The 26,843-nt window shown below is 40.5% G+C and overlaps 1 protein-coding gene across 1 annotated transcript; it reads left to right on the forward strand.

The window, feature by feature from the left end:
* Window positions 1–13,264: 13,264 nt before the first annotated feature.
* Window positions 13,265–26,412, forward strand: c1ql3a (complement component 1, q subcomponent-like 3a; the record flags this gene model as incomplete). Its single annotated transcript, XM_079181243.1, has 2 exons — window positions 13,265–13,942; window positions 26,233–26,412. Exons 1-2 carry the CDS (start codon window positions 13,361–13,363, stop codon window positions 26,410–26,412), a joined length of 762 nt encoding a protein of 253 aa, XP_079037369.1. The 5' UTR covers window positions 13,265–13,360.
* Window positions 26,413–26,843: the final 431 nt, after the last annotated feature.

A 26,843-nucleotide genomic window follows, 5' to 3' on the forward strand; every position in this document is an offset into this window, starting at 1 on the left:
TCACTTAACCTGCACATGGAGGCACTGGTGAGTCTGCAGGCCTGGGGCCTCTCTTCTTACCTAGAGACACAGAGGTGAAATCTGATTGGATAAAATCCAACCTTTGTGATTCTGTTTAGGCCAGCAGAGAAGGCTTTGCAGGCCCTGACGGCCCGCCACTGGTACACTGCACTCTGGTCCTGCCTTGTATGAATTTATGGTTACTTGTAAGCCCAAGTGGTTACTTGTAAGTGGTTTTGGTGTAGTTATGCATGATACATTGATAATACATTTTAAAAAACATTCTTTCAGTCATTCATTGATTCATTTCCTGTTGCAATGGTAATTAAACAAGGCAATACAACCATTGTATTCTCTCTGTATTGTATCTCTCTGTACCTTGAAAATACATGCATAGTTACTACCGGTAATATCGGCGTGTATATATATTGCGGGCAGTAGCAGCCACACTGTAAAAATGTATTGCGGAATTTTCTAGTTGTTGGAATGCTGTTAAGCATTCCAACAACTATTGTTATCCTGTTTCCGTCCCCCGTTTTTTTGGCACTTATTTTGCAACGCTTCCCCTTCCACATTTTTTAAGCTACAGAAACTGTTCAAATATCAAAATGTTCAGTTCTTTCAGCAGAGGGGTGCTATATCTCTTCATATTTCTAATCTTTAAACTTTTTGAATTATTAAGCTTTTTGCAATTTTTTTTTGAATGGGATGTCTATGGAGAATATTTTCAAATCCTCTTAAACTTCTTCAACTTTCAAATCCTTCAACTTCCTCATACTTTCAGCTACAGACACCATTTCAACTTTAAAATGTTGAGAAAACCCTGATCTATTGCCGCATAATTCAGCTTTTTGATATCTTTTATAGTTTTTGAACTGTCCCATTTTAACTTTTATGATTTTTTCAGTCCCTTTCTGCCTTTATAATGGGTGTGTATTGCGCAGCTTAGAGTGCGTGATGTCACCGCTAGAGTGAAGAGCAGCTTCAGATTCTTGTGAAAAAAATATTTGTCTTTTGCCTTTGCCTCCACAATTTTCACTCTTCATATATATTTTAATGATCTTGAAGTAGCTAATCGTGTCGTTGTCGTACACAAGTGACTGTGGAATCCCACAGATTTACACATTTGCAGAAAATCACTTAATTGAGAGGAAAAACCAACTTTCTGCTCCATAGAGCTCAATGTTAAATCTGACCACTCATTTCTCAAAGAAAGCAGACGGTACCAGTTTTGTATATTGCGCTGGAGCTCACATTTTTAACACCACAAACATAAGAAACACATCAGCGCGTTCGGCAGAGTCTTAGCTTTCTCACGGTATCCATATTCCATTGATTAGTCTCATGGTTTTGGTATAAAGGGCATGTGTTCGACAGGTAGTTTTGTTGAAAGTCACTGTTCACTCTAATCTCTCACACAGGTGCTGCAATTACATGCACCCAAGTACACAGGTGTTTCTATGAGCTTGTTAGTGATGTTTATAAACATACAGAGGCTCTGAGACACACACGCACACATGACTTGGAGATATGCGTGATGCTGCTCAGCCAATCAAATATGGGTATTCTGACAAGTTTCCTGATTCCAGTGAGATGTACACACACCATGACACAAGTGGGCGAGACGAGGAAAGACCTGGCAGAGCAGGACAATAGTTACCTTAGCTGTAAATGTTAAAACATAGGACAATCTCCAAATTACAAGGATTGCCAGAGAGATCAGAGTGTCTGTCTGTCTCTCTCTCCCACCCACTCAGTCCATCTAACTGTCTGTCTGCCTGCCTGTCTGTCTCTCACACTCACTCAGTCCATCTAACTGTCTGTCTGCCTGCCTGTCTCTCTCTCACACTCACTCAGTCCATCTAACTATCTGCCTGCCTGCTTGTCTCTCTCTCACACTCACTCAGTCTATCTAACTGTCTGTCTGCCTGCCTGCCTGTCTCTCTCTCACACTCACTCAGTCCATCTAACTGTCTGTCTGCCTGCCTGTCTCTCTCTCACACTCACTCAGTCAATCTAACTGTCTGTCTGCCTGCCTGTCTCTCTCTCACACTCATTCAGTCCATCTAACTGTCTGTCAGCCTGCCTGTCTCTCTCTCACACTCACTCAGTCCATATAAATGTCTGTCTGCCTGCCTGTCTCTCTCTCACACTCACTCAGTCCATCTAACTGTCTGTCTGCCTGTCTGTCTCTCTCTCACACTCACTCAGTCCATCTAACTGTCTGTCTGCCTGCCTGTCTCTCTCTCACACTCACTCAGTCTATCTAACTGTCTGTCTGCCTGCCTGCCTGTCTCTCTCTCACACTCACTCAGTCCATCTAACTGTCTGTCTGCCTGTCTCTCTCACACTCACTCAGTCCATCTAACTGTCTGTCTGCCTGTCTTTTTCTCACTCTCTCAAACTCATTCACTCAGTCTCTCTCTCTCTCTCTCTCTCTCTCTCTCTCTCTCTGTCTCTCTGTTTTCTGTCTCTCTCTCATACAGTCATTCAGGTCTTAGAGATTTTGAGAGGACTTTTCCCTTTTTTAAGCTACAGAAACCGTTTGACTATCAAAATGTTCAGCTCTTTCAGGAGAGGGCTGATATAACTTTTCACATTTGTAATCTTTAAATCTTTTGAATTATTCAGCTTTTTGCAATTTTTTTGAATGGGATATCTATGGAGAAAATCTTCAAATCCTGTTAAACTTCTTCAACTTTCAAAGCCTTCTTCTTCCTCATACTTTCAGCTACAGACACCATAGTTCAACATTTCAACTAGAAGGGTTTTCAGCAGTTTAAATGCTTTCGGACTTCAACATTTTTCAGACAGGTAGTCTCCCATTTCTGTATTTTCAGCGATTTGTAATCTTTAAACTTTTTGAATTATTAAGCTTTTTGCAATTTTTTTTGAATTGGATATCTATTTTCAGCAATGTTTTCGCAATTAATTTCAGCTTTCAGCATTCCAACGCATTTTCAGCAGGAAATGCATTTTCTAGTTTAGTTTTAGTTACTATTTAATCAGCAGACTGTTAATGTTAGCATGCTGCGCCGCTTCGACTGTAGATCCACAGGCTGGAGTATTGTAGTAAAGTTAGGTAATACAGTACGAGTCTGTGTGCACATTAAGTCTCATATGAAGCCAGTTAAATAAAGACAGTAAAATGTTGGATGTGGGTAACTGTTTTTTCCTTGTTGCCTTTTGTGAAACTGAGTACTGCAATGAAGCTAAGCTGCTTTGTTAGCATGAAGGCTGCTCCGTGATACACACTGGTGTGTGTGTGTGCACATAGTTGCTCTGTTGAGTGTGTCGATTTATTTGATAGACTGCCCTGAAGAAATGGATGAAAAGCAAATGGTCAAACTGTATGGAATTTAGAAACAGTTATTCCTTTGCTTGGTTGTGTAACGTTAGCTTTGATTTGTTAGCACCAGTCACTAACTAGCTCAGGCCGGTAGGACGGGGAAGCTCGGCTCCCTTAAAAACGCCAAATTTATGTGCATGTATATGCTAACTTCTCTTGGCTATAAACACTTAACGTAGTGAGTGAGTGGTCGAGCAGGGAGAGAGAGAGAGCATAGAATAAATTATAAAAAATTATTATTATTAGACAAGTCTGTCAACGTCTTATCGTTGCTTCTCGTTGCTTCTCCTCACTGAGCCTCACTGAGTCTAACTTGGCCGCTATTTGCACTTTAATATTTGCAATTACTACCACTTTGCTCTACAGAGATCGAATCCAGGTCGCTGCGCTCTTTCCATAAATATATTTTCTTCAAAGTATTTCTTCATACGTGGCTGTGATGTAGTGCTCACTTATACAGTCGTAATGGCTGCAATGGATCTGAGATGTGGCTTGAAGATCTCCAGCAGACAACAAACTGCTGCTGTTTAGTGAACACAACGCACACATGCGTAGGGAAACCAGTAGGTTTGAAAACCAGTTGGGGGGAAACACCAGCTGCAGCCAGTGAGGCTGTGGAGATGGAAATGCTGACTGGGCTTTTTCGGGAGGGGGCTTAAAGAGAGCGCTGAACAAGAACTTTTCAGACTGAGTTTATATACAGGCAGTATGAGAGGAATTGTGTGTTTTTAGAACATTATTGCATGCACACATGTTCTAGTAGAAAATCAATGAATGATATGTAACCTTTAATATACTATTTGAAAATAGGGCATTAGGCTGTTTTTTCTAGTTTAATCAACAGAATGGGGAGAATATTCAGGAAAGTTATGCAGTGGGCAGGGTTCTCAAAGTTTCCTGAAAGAAAAAGAACATTCAATGTGGTAGCCTTCGTTTAAGACCTCCATCCATCTCTGAGAGAAAGTAATAATGGCAACCTGACTCATCCTCTGTTGCCTTTCAATTGTACTATCAGAGTCTGAAAATGAACAGCGCCATACATCATTAGGCCAAATGAATATCGGTCAGCTTTGTGTAAGTAAAGATGAGTCAGTGACCATAAAGCTCAGTCTAAGTCTCTGCTGCACTCTTTGGTGTTTTTTCTCCTCCGTCCCTTTTGGTGGATGTTGTTTTTGTTTTGTTCCCACTTCATCTCAATTCATCTCACACCTTTCCAAGGACACAATGAGTCCCAGGCTAACTAAAGCCCATTGATTTTCACAAGGTGATTTATAGGTGGCTTGTGTGTTAGGGCGGGCTTGATTGTCTAAGGGGGGCTGCACAGTGCCACTTTAATGAGGGTGGTGACACAGGCAGAGAAGCAAGCACCCCACCCACCACAGGGATGAGCCGCTAATATACAGCAGCTGTTTTACTTAAAGGAGCAATATACAACATTCAGAGCATTAACATAGCAGCAACCAGCTAGTATCTATGTGCTTTGTTGACATAGGCGGGGCGGCCGTGTGCATGTGGCCGTGTGCATGTGGGTGTGCCCCACTGGTTAACTCAACGCTGCCGTTACAGCTGATAACAATGTCCTGACCAACAGCGTCGTTGTGGGAGCGTAGCGTTCACCCTCCGGTTCCCCCTCAGGTAAACACTGTTAGCTCTGTCAGCACGTTAGCTGTAGTTTGTACTGTTAACGCTGTTAGCACCATTAGCTTTGAGCTGCTGGCTCAGGCATCGCCATGTTGAGAGGCAATTGAAATTCTCTCTGACCAAAGCATTCACACAGGGTGAACTGAAAAACAAAACAACTTGTCTTCAGTCATGTACTTGTGTCATGTACAGTGTTGGCCAGGTAGTTCACCTGGTAGGGCAGGCGCCCCATTGGCCAAGGTTGAGTTTTTACCACAGCGGCCTGCGTTTAAATCCATCCCATGATCCTTTGCTGCATGCGGTCTTGTTCTCTCCTTTCCAGTCTGTCCTGTTGTATCTATTAAAGGCAAAACATTTATTCTAATATTCAGCTTCAAAATTTGTATTCATATATCTTCCTATGATTTTTTGGGGGGAAATTATATTTTCTATCATTTAAAAATTATATATATATATATATATATATATATAAAAATAATAGAAAAGGTGTGAAACAATGAATTGGAATTTAATTTTTGTTTATCACAACCTGAGTCTTTTTCTACAGTTTTTAATTTCTGTAGTTATAATACGGTGCCCCAAATGACAAAGACCCATTTTCTAATAAAACGTCAAACTTATGTGAGAGATGTTAGATTGATAAAACCCCTGACCCTCATGAACAGCTGGTGTTCTTAAATGTACTTGTACCAAATGACAAAGAGACTTGTGAGGTGCAGGGTGTGACTCGACTCACCAGCATCCACACCTATCAGAATGAACCACAACGTAGTAATACACTACAGAGTTCCATTAAACCAAACAAAACACAGCAGGCATGCGAGAGCTAATAATATGCAAGATTGGCATAAGCAAAAGAGAATCCCACAGTTTCCAATAGGCGTGATGGATTTCATATTATTTTGTTTACCCTCCAAATGCTTAACCTATGAACAAGCATGTGGCTTTAGGTATACAATGGTCTGTTTTGTTTATGAGCATAAATCCTCAAAAAGTGATCAAATATTATGGTGGTTTGGAGTGCCCACATTCTCCTATATCAAAAGGGGAAATGAACAAAGTGTATACATATTTAATAGCATTATGAAGCTCTAGCGTAAGTTCAGACAGGAAGACTATACTCTTGCATGCCTAAACCCATAGCTTATTTACCATACATCTGCCTTCACTCCTCATGCAGGCACACTCATTAATTCCTTGTTGTCATTGTTCGGGGCTGTCAATCATATCAGCTGTCTAGATCAGCTGGTCTCTCTAGCCAATAGCACAATGACACAAGGACACCGTTAGCCTATCATCTTGCTGCTGTCTTTCTTTAAATATGACTGTCTCTCTACCTTCAGTTCATTCAAGCTGCTGTTACGCAACCCTCCACCTCCCCATCTCCGCCCAATCTTCGCAGATTCATCAACTTCATCAACTTGTCATTCTATCAACCTCATCAGCCACCATCACCACCAGTGTCTGGACTCCACGGAGGGATTTATATTATTGCCACTCAGGGCAATCACAACTCAATCACAAATCTCCTCGTTGAGTTCAAGCGCCAAAGAATTTCTGTGTAACTCATTAATGCAGCATCTGTCATAATAAATGTTAACTACTAATCATTCACTTGTGTCTCCTGATTGAAATGTGAAAAGTGGTCAGTGGAACACAAAGGATTTACCTAAATTCCTCCACAAACCTAACACTTACCAGCACTTTGTGCCTTCTAAATGATATAATTGTTTCGAATTTGGTGTGTAACTAATGCCTAATTAACATACACAAGATTAATATGCAATGGAAACAGCACTTAAGCTGCCACTGGAGACAGTCAGGTAAAACTGAGAGTGCGTGAACGCCAAATTGCAAATACCATATATTCATTTCAGATGCTGTTGATGTGTTGTGGCGAAGACTCCTACACTTGTGCTGCTGGTGAGACCTTCAGTCTCTCTTCACATGGATGGAGTTGACATTGTGAGGCCGGAAGGACATCTCAGTGGGAAATCTACTTCATCTTTGGAGTTAGATCTGCAGAGAATGTAAGGAAGAGTCTTATTTTCATGCAACAGTGCATGGTTGGTGATCAGTGGCGGGCCGTGCATTTTATACCTGGGCCTTCAGTGCTGTCCTACTACAGTTGAATCAAGTGAAATAAAATGTTACATGAAGCTCAACACCTACAAAACATGAACTGCAGAGTGCAGATACATGAATACGTGCATGACGGGATGCTGCGTCATTAACGGACAATGCATATAGTCAAAATCAATGTAATTAACACAATGACAAACTCACAAGAACCAGTCACATATATTCGTATGACAACAAAGCATAACACATCAATCCGGCAGACCTGCAGCGGATCCACGCATTCCACCACACAAGAGCACGAGCCATTCAAATATTCATAAAAACGACACAATAGACAAATGAACAGTAGTAACGTTACTGTAGATGTAAACAAACAAACACACTTCACTTACCAAATGCTGCTCACTTAAAGACAAACTCCATCCTCCTTTCTTTGTTAAAGAGTTTAATCCCAGGACATCGTTTCAGTTCCAGTAAGAAGTCCTTCTCGATTCATGGACGCGGCCGGTTTGCAGCCGAGATCCCACTTCCGCCGGGGCGCCCGCTGGATGCCGCAGACCGCACGCCCGGTTGTGGAGCTATTTCACTGCGAACGTGTTCGTTGAGTTGTAGATCCACTCGAGTCTCTCCAAAAGTTTTAAAATGCTATGGTGTCCTCAGGTTAGCGTAGCTCCAAACACCAAGAGCTCAGTTAAAATGAAACACATTCCCAGCCATAAAATGTGCAGCGCTTCTCCGACGCTGTCAGCAAGAAATACTGTTCATACAAATCCTTTTCCTGGCTGAGTCAGGGCTGCCAGCTGTGGCGTTGACTGACCATTTCTTAGATGTCCAGCTTTTCCTGAAATTTCCTTCTTGAGAAAGGCTTTGCCAGCAACTCCGCCACTAAATCCGTTTCTCCTCCTCCTTCAGCCATTCAGAGTGTTAAAAAAACAAAGCTAGGGAAAAAAATAAATAAACTACACCAATCAAAACCCTAAAATTGTTATAATTTCTTCTATATCTTTCAATTTGAACTCTTACTCCTTTAACTAAGCCTCTGATGACTAGTTAAGTTTCGGTTCACAATAGTCATGTGCTCGCCCACTGACCAATCACAGCACACACTGCACCTCACTGCAGAGCTGAACCTGAAAACTGAGCTGCGAGTTAATGCTGACGTACTTGTAGGCCAGCTAGCAGGCTCTGGCATGTCAAAGAATACGCCCAACATGTCAAACTAAAGATCTGATTGGTTGAAGACTATGACATGGTCTTCAACCATGTCATAGTCACTTAAACTGCAAAGGGATTCACTGGTGAGGCTGCAGGCCTGGGGCCTCTCTTCTTACCTAGAGACACAGAGGTGAAATCTGATTAGATAAAAGCTCTACTTAAAACAAGCTGCACTGGAAGCAGATCAACTGAGGAAGACAGTAGCTGTGCAATGAGAAATGAAGATAATGGGATAAATATTTTTATAAATTATAATACATGTAGTGTATTTAAGAAAAGTTATTAAATTATAAAATAACTATAACTTTGTGATTCTGTTTAGGCCAGCAGAGAAGGCTTTGCAGGCCCTGACGGCCCACCACTGTTGGTAATAAGCCAAATGATAAAGTTCCAAAAGGGTGATTGAAATGGTAAATGGCTTGCTCCAAATGTCGCAAGTGAGTATTGACATTATATCCATATTGATACATCAGCTGCCTGTGATTATTTTGAGACATTATATTCTAGTCAGTCAGAGTACATGCACATATTCTTATGGAAAGTACAAGAAAGTGAGCCTCATGTAAAAGCCCCTACACACAAAATCGTGTGTTTTGAATTGTTGGATCAATAGATTTATAAACATTATATAATATTTACTGTTTGTTCTTGTGTAACATGTTGTATTTATTTATCATTTATTTAACAACTCCGTGTTGTAATCGGCAAGAGGAGAGCTTGTTAAATCCAGTTGTTAGCAGCCGGTGGGCAGCACAGTCCTGCCTATTGAATAACAGCGCTTTAAGCTAACGGTAATGGAGGTTGCTATGATGCATTCAAGCTCTATTCAGTAAAATAAGTATTGGGCCAAGTTAAATAAATTAAACTAAAATATAAATGTATCATCCCTAGAAGCATGTGTACAAAGACAAATATGTATGTGCCTGTGTGTGTATACATGTATGTACATACAACATCAGGCTACACTAATATTATTATTAGGGGCGACTGTGGCTCAGTGGTAGAGCAGGGTCGTCCTTTACAGTAATCAGAGGATCGGCGGTTTGATCCCTGGCTCCATAAGTCCATGTCCATGTGTCCTTGGGCAAGACAAATTAAATTGCAGGCTGTTCCTGCGGTGTGTGAATGTTAGTTAGTCTGATGACAGGTGGCACCTTGCATGCAAGGTGGCACCTTGCATGGCAGCCCGGTCATCAGAGTATGAATGGGTGTTAATAGGTGAATGAGGACTTGTAGTGTTAAAGAGTTTTGAGTGGTCGGAAGACTAGTAGAGTCCATTTACCATTTTTATTGTAAATGGTAAATTGTTTTTATTATTAGTATTATACTATTTGTAGAATTAGATACCATTGCTGCGTGGGATTATTTCTGACTCATATGAAATATTGAAAAAAGATAGATGAAATCATTTTTAAAACTCAACATGTTTTAATCAAACAAAATATTCTGCTTCTCTCCATATTTATTGGCATTTAACCTTTCACAACCAACATTTTCACTGCGGTCAAAATCCTGTGTCCTGTCCCGCTTACTGTGCACAAAGGGAGGCAGCACTGAAAGATATCCATGAAAGAAAGATGATTTCATAAAGATTTAAAGACGATGAATCAGTTTATTAAAATTGAGGATTTTGTGCAAGATTTCTTTCTAGGGTTGACGTCATAAAATATGACAACAAACATTCAAAGTTTCATTAAAAAAAAGCAATTTTTGTTTATGCTGCTGTTTTAATAGTTTATTCTTTTGTGATATTTATCTTGCTTTAATGGTCTTGTGAAGCACACATTGTTTTAAAAGTGCTCTATGAATAAAGGTTTTAATTATTCATTTGTGTATTTTCAGTCCCTTGTCTTTCGTGCCTCCAATAAGCGTCCCCCCTCCCCCAGCAATTAATCATTCACTGTGCTGATATTGAGTGAAGTGCCAATCTAATGATCCTCTGTTACCTTCACAGCTCATTTTCAGGGACTCTCGATAAGTGGCCGCTTGGAAGCTTAATGAAGCCAGAGAAGACGAGGTTTGTTTGATTTTAGCGCTATCAATACTTCCTCTCAGTGCCTCTGTATTCTCCTGATCCACAAGACAAACGACTTTGTCGCTGTAGATTTGGGTATGGACAGTTAGTGCGTCCGTTCCCACTGGTAAGGACGCACTAACTGTCCATACCCAAATCTACAGCGACAAAGTCAAGGCACTGCTGAATTGTCCATACCAACATTCTAAACTTCTGTGTGGTGCTTGCATGTTCTTCCTGTGGCAGCGTGGGTTCTCCGGCTGAGATTAATAGAAAACTCTAAAGGTGAGAATGTGAGTGTGAATGCTTGTCTGTCTAAGTGTTAACCCTGCGATAGTCTTGGTGAACCCCGCCTTCGCCCAATGTCAGCGGCTGCAGCCCCCCCCGCAGCGACCCTGAACAGGATAAGAGGTTATGTATAATGAATGGATTGTATTATGAACAATATATATAAGGTAATCCTAGTCACAGCCATTTGAGACATACGGACAGGTGAGCTTTGATCAAGTACACAAAACGTTTGTTACACAAGTACTAAAAGTCCTGCATTCAAAAGCATACTTCAGTAAACAGACAGAAGTATTATCAGCAATGTACTTATAGGGACAGTGTGTACGTTTTAGTAGCATGTAGTGGTTTGTGGCAGATTGCAACCAACCAAATACTCAAGGGTGTCGGAGAACTACGGTGGCCTTCAGGAAGGGAGAGGTACCTTTAGGATTGTATTACTAGGAGTTACTCTTATCAATACTCAGCTTTTCTGCATGACTAAATCATTGTTTTTAAATATTTAACAACAAATAAATTCAGAATAAATTCCTGTCTTCTGTCCTCCTGTCTTCTGTCCACCTGTCTTCTGTCCTCTGTTCTCCTGTCTTCTGTCCACCTGTCTTCTGTCCTCCTGTCTTCTGTCCTTGCTGCTTTGTCTCAGCTGGCAGAGGTTACAAAAAACAGCTTTTTGCCGATCGTTCATGCTGTACTTAGCGGCAGTGGCAGACTGAATTAGGTTTTACATGTTCACATAAAGTGTTGGCTTTTTACTTGTGACTGTTTTATTGCACTTACTGTAACAAGCGTAGTTGCCGTCAACTCCAGTAATCTTCACTTCACCTGGTTCACTTCACCACAGCGGCCTCTCTGCTCGCGCTTTGTGTGTCTATGCGTGTGTGTCTGTGTTTCTGTGTGTGTAGTTGTCTCTATATGTGTGTGTGTTTGAGTCTCTATATGTGTGTTTGTGTCTCTATGTGTGTGTTTGTGTCTCTATATGTGTGTGTAGTTGTCTCTGTGTGTGTTTGTTTCTCTATGTGTGTGTGTAGTTGTCTCTATGTGTTTGTGTAGTTGTCTCTATATGTGTGTGTAGAGGTTGACAGTGTGAAGTACTTAGGAATCCCCAAAAAAGGAAGATTTGATAAAAAATTGCATAATATCTGCAAAAATGTTCAATCAAATCTCAACTGCTTCAGATTCATCAGAAAGTATCTGCCATTCATCTCAGCTCTACATGCATGCCATGATACTCTCACACCTATCATACTGCCTCACAATCAAATATACAACCCATCATATCACTGTATAAAATCAAATCAAAGATCCACAAAAATGCCAAGTAAATACGGTGTTCAATACATAGTAGTAGTAGTATCAGTAGTAGTAGTAGTAGTAGGAGTAGTAGTAGTAGTAGTAGGAGTAGTAATAGTAGTAGGAGTAGTAGTAGTAGTAGTAGGAGTAGGAGTAGGAGTAGTAGTAGTAGTAGTAGTAGTAGGAGGAGGAGGAGGAGTATAATAGCAGCATGACAATGTCAGGGTGGACATAGATGACAATACTTCCCTGGTAATGAAACTTTTGCTCTATTGATTTGCTGGACTTAAATATATATATAGTTACAGTACAATGTAAAATATATGTTTAATATTGCAAAAACAAATGATACACGTCATGTATAAAGTAGACACACATTTGCAGACTAAAGCAATACATGATGTGTGTGTGTGTGTGTGTGTGTGTGTGTGTGTGTGTGTGTGTGTGTGTGTGTGTGTGTGTGTGTGTGTGTGTGTGTGTGTGTGTGTGTGTGTGCGCGCACTTATGGAAGTAAAGTCCAAACCTTTGTCCTTGACTTTGTTTCCTCATGACTAATATGTTTCCTACGGTTGAGTCTGTAAACGGAGGCTGCTTTCTCCTCCGTTGTCTTTCTGTATTTATTGGAGCTTTAAAAAATTCTTTTCATTTTTAGATTGTCTGAGTGAGGTTTACATATATTTGGAAAGTGATGGGTTTTAATTCCCAGTTTAAATTCATGAAGCTCTGCAGCCAATGACTCCCTTCATTCCCAGTGACTGAACATGACACAGACGGGAGAACTAGTCAGGACAGGGTTAATGCATGTCACAGAGCAGGGACTCCTCACTACACAAACTAGATACCTTAAGATACTAGAAGGGGTTTGATAGGACAAAGCTGGTTCTTGACTAAGATGAGATTCTGTAAAACCCCATCCCTATAAGGGTAACCTGCCCTTTTTCTATTGGCCGACGGACCATCAGGATCTTCTCTCTCTCTCTCTCTCTCTCTCTCTCTCTCTCTCTCTCTCTCTCCAGCTGTGTCTGTGTTTTTGACTCTTTGAGCGCTCGATATCAGGCAGAAGGTTTAACTGGCCCTGATCCACCTTAAGAGTTCAGCTGCTGTACAAACACTTTGGTTCAGGACCTGTGGATCAGAAGAGGGGCCAGACCCCATGTCTGGATTTCAGAGATGCTGAGTCCACTGCTTTTGGAAATCACCGACTAGTAGAGAACTTTCAGAGAGACTTGGAGAAGCAGCACATCAGCGGAAAAGAAGTGTGGAGAGGAGAGGGACGAGGACGCCGAGGGGAGGGGGGTTCTGTGTTCAAAACTTCATTAAACATCAGCAACCAAGTGTAGCTCCGCTACATCTTTTTTCTTTAAAAGGTTACCTCTCCAGCCAGCAAAATTCCACCCAAAAGCAGACAACAGGATCGTCCTGCGCTCACGCGGCTGGTCGGCAGGAAGCGGCTAGTAGCAGCAGGGGTCCTGGGGGTCGTAATGGTTCTGGTTCTGGTCATCCTCATCCCGGTCCTGGTCAACTCTGCGGGCTCGGCGGCGCACTACGAGATGCTCGGTACCTGTAGGATGGTGTGCGACCCGTACGGCACCAAGTCTCCGACCAGCACCGTCACGGCGGACACGGTCCGAGACAACAGCCTCGCGCAGTCTTTACCCACTTTTATCCAAGGTCCGAAAGGGGAACCGGGTCGTCCGGGTAAGGCGGGTCCGAGGGGACCTCATGGTGAGCCGGGAGCGCCCGGTCCGGCGGGGTCACCGGGAGAGAAGGGCAGACCTGGTTCACCAGGACCTCCGGGACCCAGCGCAGCTGCCGGTGCAATAAGCGCGGCCACCTACAGCACCGTGCCCAAGATTGCCTTTTACGCAGGGCTGAAAAAGCAACACGAGGGCTATGAGGTGCTCAAGTTCGACGACGTGGTGACCAATCTGGGGAATCACTACGATCCGACCACCGGGAAGTTCACGTGCTCCATCCCCGGGATTTATTTCTTCACTTATCACGTCCTGATGCGCGGAGGGGACGGCACGAGCATGTGGGCGGATCTGTGCAAAAACAACCAGGTAACAAACTGCAAACATCCACGAGAGTCTGAAGGGCTCCACGTGCGTTTCACCCCACTGTTGTTTATTTTTTACTTTTTACTCACGAGTTTAGGGAGTTCACGCTCCATTTCATTCACATATAGTCTGCACATCCCACATGCAGCCTGCTCAGTGAACTATTGACTGTAGTTACAGTTCAGACATAACGTCAGCCGTTTTTATTAAAGGTGTGTGTCTGTGTGTGTTTGGGTGGGGGGGGGGGGGGGGGGGGGGGGGGGGGCTGGTACTAGAAGAATGAGAACGAGAGCGGGCAGGGTCATGCAAAGCCTGGTAACCATAGGTTGGTGGGCTTAGTGGGACAGAGAAGATGGGTAATTAGAGAAGATTTGCCCATGACCGAGGCTGCGTGGAGAGAGAGCAACCAGTCCAACATTTTGACAATGAGGTCCCCAGAACTCTCTGTAAGCCTGAGGACTGAATAAGTCAGGACAGCGGTGCTGCAGGAGCCTCACTAGCTATTTTCACATTTCATTCAATCAGAACAAGAGCAGCAATTAATCTGTGACCTAAAGATTTCTCCATCTTTACCGACAAATCACAGTGGAAATATTGTCAGGTAATAGAAATATTACAATGGAAACATCCAGTTAGTCCTGCATTACTATTATTAGTACAGAGCTCTTCATAAATAAGTGTACACAAGTACAAGAGTTCTAATCGTAAATAATGGCTCATTAGTGTGAATATATATATACATGCATATTAAATATAATTATATTTTTATAATTAATAATTACTTGTAAATTAAATAAGGGAAGATGTGTGGTACACTTTTGAAATATCTCTACACAATGTCTGGAAAGTGTACAACCACACAGTTCAGCAAAGCCAATATAAAGTAGAACCATTTATTATCAAATACAGTCAAATAAATGATAAAAGTAAGCCTGAGGATGGACAGAGGCCCTTTGCTGCCTCCTGTCTCCTCATCACAGTGTTCTGCTCTCTGTAGTGATCAGGCTGTCAGCAGCAGATCTAATCCGCGGGGCAAACCAGTGTTGCAGCGTCGCTCCACCAAGCAGACGCCTCCTGCCTGTCAGCCTGCTCCTGTAACGCCGCTGCAGACGCACCGAACACTGCCAACATGTCGGGATTAAACCAGCGGAGCGCACACCGTGACAAATCAGATGCTGCTGAAAGACATGTTTCAATTAGGACTACTGCTACTGAGACCTTTCCAGCACGGTCAGAGGACAAACATTTATGGACACGCAATGAAAGAGTCCATCGCCTTGATTTATGATCTATATTGAAATCACTTGATTTAATAGAAAGAAATTGTTTTCAATCTTACGAGTATTTTTTTTAAGGTCGAACTATTAAATTGTCTTCTTACAGTCATTTTCTAAATGAATTCTACCCATTTCTAGTGCAGTGATCAACTGCGTTCAGTGCTTATTCAAGAAACATTTCATTCATATAAATCATTCACACAAAGAAAAGTAATTCACTTGTTTTTAAGGAAAGTACACCATGGCCCCCTAAAATGATGCATTCTGATGGAGATGTTTGCAGTGCAATTGAGCTAAATATACTTCCTTTTTAAAATAACATCTGGAGCCTGACAATTCACTGGCGTCTCCAACAGAAACCGAAATGTTATTTTATTTAATGCTATTCTCTGATGGTGTAATAGTTTCCATGCAAGTATAGTAATACTTATATTTTACAATCATAATATAAAAGCTACTGCTATCAGATCAGATTTATTCTGATAAGTCATTATTTAGTAACCATATAATTATTGGCATTATTTGGCATCTGGATTGAAAACCAAATTCACCACGAAAGCACCGGCTGCCAGAAGAACATTCTGCAGATAGTCGATGTTAGTCTTTGTCCTGTCCTGTGTGTGCAGGCTCCACTAACCTCCACCTAAACTGCTGCATGGCATCTGATGCTCCTGGTCAACCACTGCAACCAACAAATAAAGACAAATTCAATTAAAATGAAACACCTTATTGATGTCTGTAGAATAAAATAATATGCCAATCAAATAAATTCTAAAAATATAAATCTGGCAGAGGCAAATCTGCAGCATAATGAGTCCTTGCTAATTGCACATTAGGCTCATAAAAACACATTGTATGCAGGAATTGTAATGGACTGTTTTTTACATCTTGCTACTTGATCTGAATACTTCTTCCACCACCACATTGCAAGAAAAAAACCTGTTAAAAAAAACCTTTCCCGAGATGATAATTAAGTAACAGGAACTTGCAAGCTTATAAAATAGAGGGGTGAGTGGTGAATAACGCCAAGGGCCCCACCAGCTGGAGGGGTGCCAAAGAGAAGGAAGAAATCTTTCTCAACACCAAATAAAAGAGACTTTCATATTTTATGACCCCACAGTTCATGTGATCACGCCCTGTGTTAGAGTCATGGTTAACCAGGTGATTGGTGCTCCATTATAGACTCGCAGGGGGCTGAGCCGATCCCAGCTGACATTAAGCGAGAGGCTGGGACCGGCCGCTCTTCTCATTTCTACATTTTGTGCCTCCTTGTCCTCTCTCTCTTGCCTCTTCTGCTCGCATCTCAGGTGGGAGGGACTGAGAAGCGAGGAGCGAAGTCAAGAAAAGTAATTGAGGATTTACACATTTTTCTTTTTAGACTCACCAATTCACGTGATCTGCATATCTGGGAGAAAACCCACACTGACAGGGAGAACACGCAAACAGCAGGCGTGTTTGAACCCAGCACACTCTCGCTTCTTCCTGTGAGGTGACAGTGCTATCCACTGCACCTACAAACATCATAATGTGAACCACACAGGGACAAGACTGGGATCAACTTGTCCATTAACAAAAGACAGCCTGCAACGATAGATAGTGATCTACAACCTGAAAATAAAGTAGGGACTCAAGCCAATTCAACAGTACCTACTCAATTTTGATGAGTAGGTACTGCCTATGAATCCAGATGTTTGCTCCTAACTTGACATGCTCTGTCATAACAGTTTCCATCCAGTGTTGAGAGTGAGTGAGCCGCTGAGCTACAACATATGTGAACACAGTGGTCAGTTTCAGGTCTTTGTAAGACAGCGAGCAGCGCGGCGGTTCTTTGTGTATTTCAGTGACATTCAGTCAGGTGAAACACGTCTCTAAACTGTTTGTTAAAAACGTCAGGATGTATTTTTTCAATGCTGAGGTTAATGTACAGACAGATCCACTCTGACATCCTCTCATCATCTCAACACCTGCAGCTCACACCTGCATGACAGAGGCATCAAAGGCAGCATGTTGCACTGATGACCAGTAACCTGGAAAATAATGTCACAGTCATACAGGGTCTGAATAGGTTTGACAGATGATGTTGATGACATGACACAGAACAGAAGTAGAGTGGTGTTGAATTTAAAATGATAAAATATTATGAAATGAATTTGATGCAAAAATCAATCCCTGTATCTGTTCTTGTCCAGGACACAGAAATGCCAGACATGGCCCTGTGAACAACGCTAAATCCTTTCTTGTTTCCTGCTGTTGCTGAAATCACAGCCTGAGAAGCTTGGCAGTACAATCCCATATCTTCTAAATCATAGCTTTTATATCTGTGAATGCACATGAATATCATTTTACAGTTCTTTTATATATGGATATGATCATTGACACATGCAGCGTTATTGCTTGTCGCAGTTTTAATAAAAAAGAATGAATACAAATATGTCGCGATTATTATTTATAAATAATAAACTCATAAATTAGTATAAAAAGAATAATGGAACTCATCTTCCACCATAAGATACTTTAACTAGATTTAATTTAGGATGTAATCAGAGATCAAATAAACAAAATGAATGGAATGAATAAAGAATATGATGAAGAGTACAATGAATAATGATAAACCACATATAAAGGAAAAAGGATTGAATGTGATCAGCGTCATCATTTGACGTTAAATGTTGAATAAAAGATGAATTCAACAGTTGAGAGTTCGAGAAGCACCAGGGACGATTGAGAAGCCATTTCATATTAGATCTAATGTAAGGGAGAGCCTACGTTAGGCCTGAAGCTTATTGATCTGTTTTATTAATATTTCTATCTAAGACTATTTTATTATCTGACTTCAATTTATTTGGCCTGTGGAGATCACCCTTCAGAGTAGAAGAGCTGTGTCTTCTGACTTCTTCTTGCTCTTATCTTCTGAGACAGGGATGTAGTGTTTGGTGCAAACCACTTTCATCCTAACAATCATCTTGATTCTTTCATTTAACCTTCTTTTACAGAATTCATACTAGTTAATTTACATAGTCTATTGAATTGTTCCATATTTGAAAGCTGGGCTATCTCAGCTGTAGTTTGATATAAATCAATGAATAAAACCTGATCACGTGTCATGATAAACCTTGTTATCATGACACGTACAGAAATATGTAGACATATATGTCTGCCTATATGCATTATACTGTATATGAATAGTTAAGATCAGTCAACATTTCAGCACAGATCAGTGTCCTGGGTGAGAGACAAGAAGGAACAGTGGTCTGTGAGAAAACATGCAGGCAGAGTGATCAACATCCAGATTATATGGAAACTAAAGAATTGGAAACAGAGGTGGTTGTCATGGATTTAACTATTCTTATTATTTATAATCTCTGATGTTTTCACTGTTATCACAAGATTTGGTAAACTTCAAGCTTGCAAAATGAATGTCTAAAGACACACTATAATTAGTGAGTCAGGAACATAAGATGAGCGTTGAATGACTAGAACCAGGATTAGAACAAATGCAAACATATTGACATTTAAAAGAGTCAATTTGTGAATGGAACAGTTCAAAGAGTCAATTTGATATGGTTTACAAGTAAAGTGAATTTATTATGCTGAGGTAGATTCAAAATGTAGATACAAAACACAACGGACTAACTAAGACATGGCATTAGTTTGCATTCAAATATCTGTTTTAGATATCTGGGGACACGAAGATGCATATACGAAAATACCAGAAGCAGGATATTACCAAATAATTATATAAAAGGATAGGCCTATTAATTAGCATGAGTGTTTAAGTTATATATATTGAAATATAAACATATTGTCATGTCTAACTTACTCACAGATGTGACTTGTATGACAAAGAATCATAGTATTGGAGAGAGGACAAGAGACGGTCCAAAACCAACATGCACTCTTCCTTATACTAAACATATGGTAGTTTGGCATAACAAAACTATTTTTTGCATTAAATTCCCAATCAGATGTGTCTGTGTGTCTTTTTTGCGCCTCAGGAATGTAGATGCTCGTAAACCAAGAAAGGAGGGGTCATAAAAGCTTGTCGGCTCCTTACGGGGGTCTGATACTTCATAGATCGCTTTGTGTGTTCAGATTGATGCCTGGTTGTTGTCTCTTATCTGCTGTGTCTGTCCAAGCACATGATAAACTGACCCTAAGCCAACCACTAACCTCGGGGTCCTGAGAGCAGTTTATCAGTTATAATGTTAGGGTTGAAAATCCTTTATCATCATCATCTCTATTATCACATTTCAGTTTTCAGCATTTTTCCGTCGAGGTTCACTACACACAGCAACATGCTAAATGTAGAATTCTCCCTGGCTCATTTAAAATATTTGAAATAGTAATAATATAATTATTGACATGAAAATTGTAACTTGAATAGACTTGCCTTTTGTAAGGAAGTATATCATGATGAATTACCTCCACCAGCAATGGTCAATAATGTTATAAAAAATGATACATTACAATTTATTTCAATATAATAATACTACTTCAATAGGAGTTGAAGTTATCATCTGTTGCTCTGGACTGGGACACAATACTGATATCTATTCATCTATGGCGACGGAAGCGCAAATACATACTGCAGCCGGTAGCTCCCATTCATTTTGCTTCATTATTTTCTGAATTTGTTTTTATATCGTCTTTATTACTGAAGCACGTATGACAGAATACACTCATGAACATTGGAAAAGGAAGCATAAGGGTTTGGGTAATTGGTGGGGAGCGGACCTTGAGACGATCACCGCCCACGGTCAACAACCCAGCCAGACCTGCTGGAACAAGCCGGAAAGGGAGGAGAGGCAAGAGGCATGACAACCTAACCCAGCTAGGACCTAAGGCTACTCCACTAGCCAGTCTGAAGTCCAGTTGCAGGACAGTTAAGCTAGACACAGGACAGTGAGCAGGACTCCGGTGGGACAAGAGGAGGTAGATGGTAAATGGACTGTATAGCGCTTCTCTAGTCTCTCGACTACTCACTTTCCAATTACTACATCTTTCACACCCATTCACTGATGACAGGGGCTACCATGCCACCCATCAGGACTATCTAATCATTCATATAGCATTCATACACAGCAGGCACAGCTACGGGAGCAACTTGGGGTTAAGTGCCCAAGGACACGTCGACTAGGACTAGCAGAGCTGGGGATTGAACCGTCGATCCTCTGACTGAAGGACAAGACTGTGAGGGCTTGAAATGGTGTAAATACCAATGGGACAGCATTTTGCTGCAACATATCATGTTACCATGACAACATCAACAATATAATGTGTAATTGTGTGTATTTATTTTATACTTGTTACTCCCTAAATGAAACGTCTTCCTGGCTCTTTAGATAATCTATCTCCTTGTTTTTGTCAAAACAGCTTCAAATATCCTCTGATTTCATGTTTCAAAGTCCGTGAGTGTGGAGATTGGGATCGGGCCAACTATCCACGGAGGAGGGTGATCTGCTTTGGAAGACAAAGTTAAGTGTGGAGGTGATGGATGAGATAAAGACGAGGCACACAATCTCAAAATTGCAGTAAGAATATTATTGAGAATATATTTAACTGCGCTAACAGCTAAGCTAAAGTAACGATCAGATCTGAATAGCTTCTAAACAACTGTGGGAGCAGTGAGAAAGTTGCTAGAAGAAGTAGAGATCCACCTGAACGAAATAATGATAATAACTGTTGTGGTGTTTGGCCATATTGCCCAGCCCGATACAAAATGCTTAGACTTGGAAATATATTTTAGAATCAGAATCAGCTTTATTGGTATGTATGTGTACGCATACATGGAATTTGACTCCGGTTTCCTCTTCGCTCTCAATGTACATATACAAGTTTACAATAAACAAGAAAAAAATATATAAAAAATAAAACAAGGGAAACAAAAAAAAGTAGAACAGATGTAGGTATAAACATTTAACAACTATGTACAGTATAAATATAAATATATATCCAAACAAGTGTATATATACTGTATATATATGAACATAAATCTATTTGTTCACAAAAGTGACTTTATCTTCCCGCCATGTCATCGTGAACATAACACCTATTTGCATAATAAAGCATGATTAGTTTTTTGACTGTTAATGTCCTGGGTAGAAATCAATAGAGGAAAGAGAACATATGGTTTTAATAACTGGCTATGCATTTACTTTTACTTGTGTGTCTATAAAGGGAGGAGCCCCAGATATATGAGAAGTTGGTCTGAAATGTCCAAGATCAGAAATAAGTAAACTATTGGAAAAAAAACCCCGTTCCCAACAGGTCAACGGGAGAAATTGCATGAATGAATGAATGAATGCAATAAAAGGACGTAAATATAAGAAAGGAGGCATTTCTGCAAATGTGTGGAAGCTGTTTCTGTCAACGTATCATTATTTGTTCATATCAAAGTAATAGATGTATTATTTATGTCCCTACTCCATAAAAGGTTTTATCAGGTTTTAACAAACAACGTCCACCATTCCTTTAGCTGTTGGGACATTCATATTTTAAATGGTCTAAAAAGTCCCCAAAACATTTCCTCTCGAGGATCACTTTGTCTTTGTCGAATCAATAATATCCTTTTATGCTCTTTATATGCTCCTCTTGTCACCAGTGTCACTGATGCCCAGTAGATGGTACCAATGATGTTCCCGCTGTAGAGCCTCCTGTCCTGGGCCATGCACACCCCATAACAGTTTGTAATGTTTCAGTCAGGATGCTTTCTATTGCTCCTCTGTAGTTAACAATAACTTGGCACAGCTGCCCTCTTAAGTTTACTTCATAAATACAGCGGTTTATGAGCTTTCTACACCCGGATGGAGATGTGTGAGGTTATTTGTGAACTGAAAGGTGTTCACTTGCTCCAGCTCAGCTCTGTGGATGTAGACAGGAGTCTAACAACCAACTCAACACCCAATAATAATGAATATATCACTAATAATTATGTCCGCTGGACGATAATGTATTCATTTGTGTACGTGTGTACTTGATGTGTACATCTCTGTGTCTGCCCACAGATCATTTTGCGTACTGCTGGACCCATAAGCCTTATATTTATTTGTGATCATTTATGACTGTATGCTCAATAGGCCTGTTACAGAAATTACTATATCAACTGAACAATATATGGACATGACCATATATTGACCTTATTCATTTTACTTTATTACAGTCATTTAGCTGACGCTTTTATCCAAAGCGACTTACATTTTAGATGCTATCATACCGTAGGCACAGCTACGGGAGCAACTTTTGGGGTTAAGTGTCTTGCTCAAGGACACATCGACTTCCAACTAGTGGTGCCGGAGCCAGAGCCAGGGTTCGAACCACCAACCCTCTGATTGAAAGACTTTATTGACTCATCATAAGATATATGGACATGACCTTATTCATTTTACTTTATTGACTCATAAGATATATGGACATGACCTTATTCATTTTACTTTATTGACTCATAAGATATATGGACATGACCTTATTCATTTTACTTTATTGACTCATAAGATATATGGACATGACCTTATTCATTTTACTTTATTGACTCATAAGATATATGGACATGACCTTATTCATTTTACTTTATTGACTCATAAGATATATGGACATGACCTTATTCATTTTACTTTATTGACTCATAAGGTATATGGACATGACCTTATTCATTTTACTTTATTGACTCATAAGGTATATGGACATGACCTTATTCATTTTACTTTATTGACTCATAAGGTATATGGACATGACCTTATTCATTTTACTTTATTGACTCATAAGATATATGGACATGACCTTATTCATTTTACTTTATTGACTCATAAGGTATATGGACATGACCTTATTCATTTTACTTTATTGACTCATAAGATATATGGACATGACCTTATTCATTTTACTTTATTGACTCATAAGATATATGGACATGACCTTATTCATTTTACTTTATTGACTCATAAGATATATGGACATGACCTTATTCATTTTACTTTATTGACTCATAAGATATATGGACATGACCTTATTCATTTTACTTTATTGACTCATAAGATATATGGACATGACCTTATTCATTTTACTTTATTGACTCATAAGGTATATGGACATGACCTTATTCATTTTACTTTATTGACTCATAAGATATATGGACATGACCTTATTCATTTTACTTTATTGACTCATAAGGTATATGGACATGACCTTATTCATTTTACTTTATTGACTCATAAGATATATGGACATGACCTTATTCATTTTACTTTACTGACTCATAAGATATATGGACATGACCTTATTCATTTTACTTTATTGACTCATAAGATATATGGACATGACCTTATTCATTTTACTTTACTGACTCATAAGATATATGGACATGACCTTATTCATTTTACTTTATTGACTCATAAGATATATGGACATGACATTCATTTTACTTTATTTATTGTGGAGACAAAGGCTATGTACCATGTGGAGTTGGACCCTGAGTCCACACTTGAGAGAGGTGGTGCAGAGGAGGGGGAGGTATCCTCTGTGGCTGTCCCTGACTATCTCCTGTCTGTTTATCGCAGTGACCTGGTGGCAGAGCAGAGAGCTGATCCCTCTCTGAGCCAGCAGATGGAGAGACTTCTAACCATTGATGATGGGATGATGGGAAGAGACAAATGGTTACTTGCTTGCAGTGGTGGTGTATCAGAGCAGGGGGCATCTGGCCTCATGCCCTTTGCAGTTCATTACTATCTCTGGAGTTCAGGGAATTCAGAGTGGTCAGAATTGTGGATTGTCATTATATTTGTTTGGTTTCTTTGGTCAACTTCATGTTGGCACACTTTTGAAAAATCTTGATGCTTACCGTTTTCTGTGCAGTTCCTGCGGGGGGTTCCATACACTAGGTGTCCCTGTTGCTTGTGGTTGTCTGCAGGTGCTGATTGGAGTGTCATCAGCTGGATGAGCCACACCTGAGTTGGTGTGGATTTGCAAATCAATACCTTCTTCTTTTGGTAGCTTCGCTCTTTTGGAGAGGAAATCCTTTCTTCCACCGGCTTGACACAGTTCTTTTGGGTTTATATTCTGTATATTCTGCTATACACACATTCAGGACTGACAACTGATACCGACCTTTGTATTGTTTAATTTCATGTTTGTGGGAAATAAAAATGCTTTTCTGAGCAGCCAACTAGCTTGTCTCTCTGTTTTGTTGCAGTCTCTGAGTCGGACTGTGACACAATCTATATTTGAAAATGGCCAGTCTTCGAATTTTTACACACAAAAGTCTAACAGTTGTTCTGTCCACTTTGATCACAAGACATCTGGACAGGTTAGGTTAGGTCAGATTTTCACTACACAATTATAATGGACAGAAGCATTTACGATATTATTGCAATATCTGCGACACTCCTAATTCATGTACAGGTAACCCTAGATAGTTGACTATTTACTCATTCCATCCATGGAGCCTGTTTCGACTACCAATCTCACAGTTGAATCGTCGCAGTGTTGGAAAAATGTGGTTATGAAACAAAGGATTATTCCATTCGTACTATATGGGGGTGCTGGATGTCTGATTTCACATTGAATTGCTTGGTTTCTTTCTACCAAAAATCATTATACTTAGCCTATTCTGGTGTAGGTATCAGCTTATTAATAATAATGTTGATATGAATTTGAAAATAACCAATCAATCGATATGTGCATGAATAAATCACCATGTAGACTAAATCTGTCGGAGCTGCATCTTGAGAATAGCCTCAGAAAGGCTGAATAACAACAACATAAGGCTGCTGTTTCAAAATCAGAGAACCTGCACTGGCTCTCTGGCCCACAATGGATCCAGTTCAAAGTCCTTCTGCTCACTCACAGAGTCCTCCATAACCAGGCTCCCTCCTAGTGCACCGACCTGATCCACCAACCCCAATGTTGTTCCTCTGATACCTCCTGTCTCCACCACTCAGGACCAAACACCAGACCTGTGGCCACGAAGCCTTACATCATTTGAACTAGTGTAACATGTCTTTGAGTACCTAAGCGCTTTAACTTTTGGAGGAGAAGCTGAGAAAAAGCTGTTTGCATCTTATCTCTGTCTCTCTTGCTGTCTGTGGACTGCTACAATGGGGGGAATGGAACTCTGGAGAATTCTATTTATCAAATCACAAAGGCTGAGAAACCGTGTGTGTTGGTCCATTTTAGTACCCGAACAGCGTCACGCCTACACACACACACATCCACTACTACATCCACCTAAAAGCGCAGTTCATTATTCTGTATCATGTAAATGGTGTATCACATATCAATGGTTCTAGTTTTCTATGGATACATATAGCTTACAGTGGGGGGGAGCAAAAGAAAAAGACATAATTCAACAGTCAGTTGACGTTAGACGTGACCAATCACATTTGACTGGATATTCTTAGTCGGGGAAACCCTGAATTCTCTTAACTATTATTGGTAGTGACAATAGGGATACAGACAGGAAACTTGGGGAGAGAGAGGGGAATGAAACTGGATGTTGTCTGTGTCTTAACTTTGAGGTCACCTGGAAGCTCCTCGGAATTAATTCTACCACCATTGTGTGTTTCTTGTACACACACAATATCATAATCTAATTGAGATTATGCAGATTGGGAGATATTGACTGAGCCCATTTAAGCTCCTCAGAGGGCAAACCTTTCCATTATTTCTTCCCTTGTTGTGACACCATCAGAACAAAAGCATCAGTATGTTCACCTCGTCCACTGCGGTGGAACGCTCAGCCACATACTACGGTCAATCTCGTGTTTTGACTGTGGCTCAACTCTCAGTCGTTGTAGTTATACGTGTACACATATGTTGGATGGCTGAATGAGTGAAAAATGGAACTGAAAGAGTCAGCGGAGAGAGGGTGCACCACTCTCTGAAATGTGGAATGTTATGAATATTTCAGCTTCTAATGGCAATTAGCAGGGCTTCAGACTGTGTGTGCTTTTGAGATTTCTACTTGATGTGTATGATTCAAGCATGATTGTATACGTGTGTGTGTCTGTGTGTGTCTTCCTCCAGGTGCGTGCCAGTGCCATAGCTCAGGATGCGGACCAAAACTATGACTATGCCAGTAACAGCGCTGTGCTGCATCTAGAGCCAGGAGACGAGGTCTACATTAAACTAGACGGAGGCAAAGCTCATGGAGGCAACAACAACAAGTACAGCACCTTCTCTGGATTCATCATCTACGCGGACTAGACAAGAACACCATCATACCCTGAGCTGTTACAGGCCTTCTCGCCCGGTCCTTTTACAAATCTTCCCCCTTCAGATATGATGCTCAGACTTACTCTTTTCAACATGTGTGGATAAAACAATATTAATCAGCCTTCATAACCTGCACAATATTTTATTTTCTACATTCTGCCAATGTCACTGTACGGAGTGAAAGTTACTTGGTCAGTAACATCAATTAAATGGTTGAATTGTCAAAGTGATGAATCATACTTATACCATGACATCACACTTAAAGTTGCAGCTGATGTCTTTGTGTTGATGTAGTGATGGTGATAAAGCAGCGAGCGAGGAGTTTGTTTGTGCATGTGTTGAGGTGTGGGCAGACATTCACTAAACATCAGTAACCTGTAGCCTACATGTAACCGCCTGCTGGTATTTGAGTTAATGGTCAA

Source organism: Pholis gunnellus, assembly GCF_910591455.1.
Source record: "Pholis gunnellus genome assembly, chromosome: 20".
In the NCBI taxonomy this organism is placed as follows: Eukaryota; Metazoa; Chordata; class Actinopteri; order Perciformes; family Pholidae; genus Pholis; species Pholis gunnellus.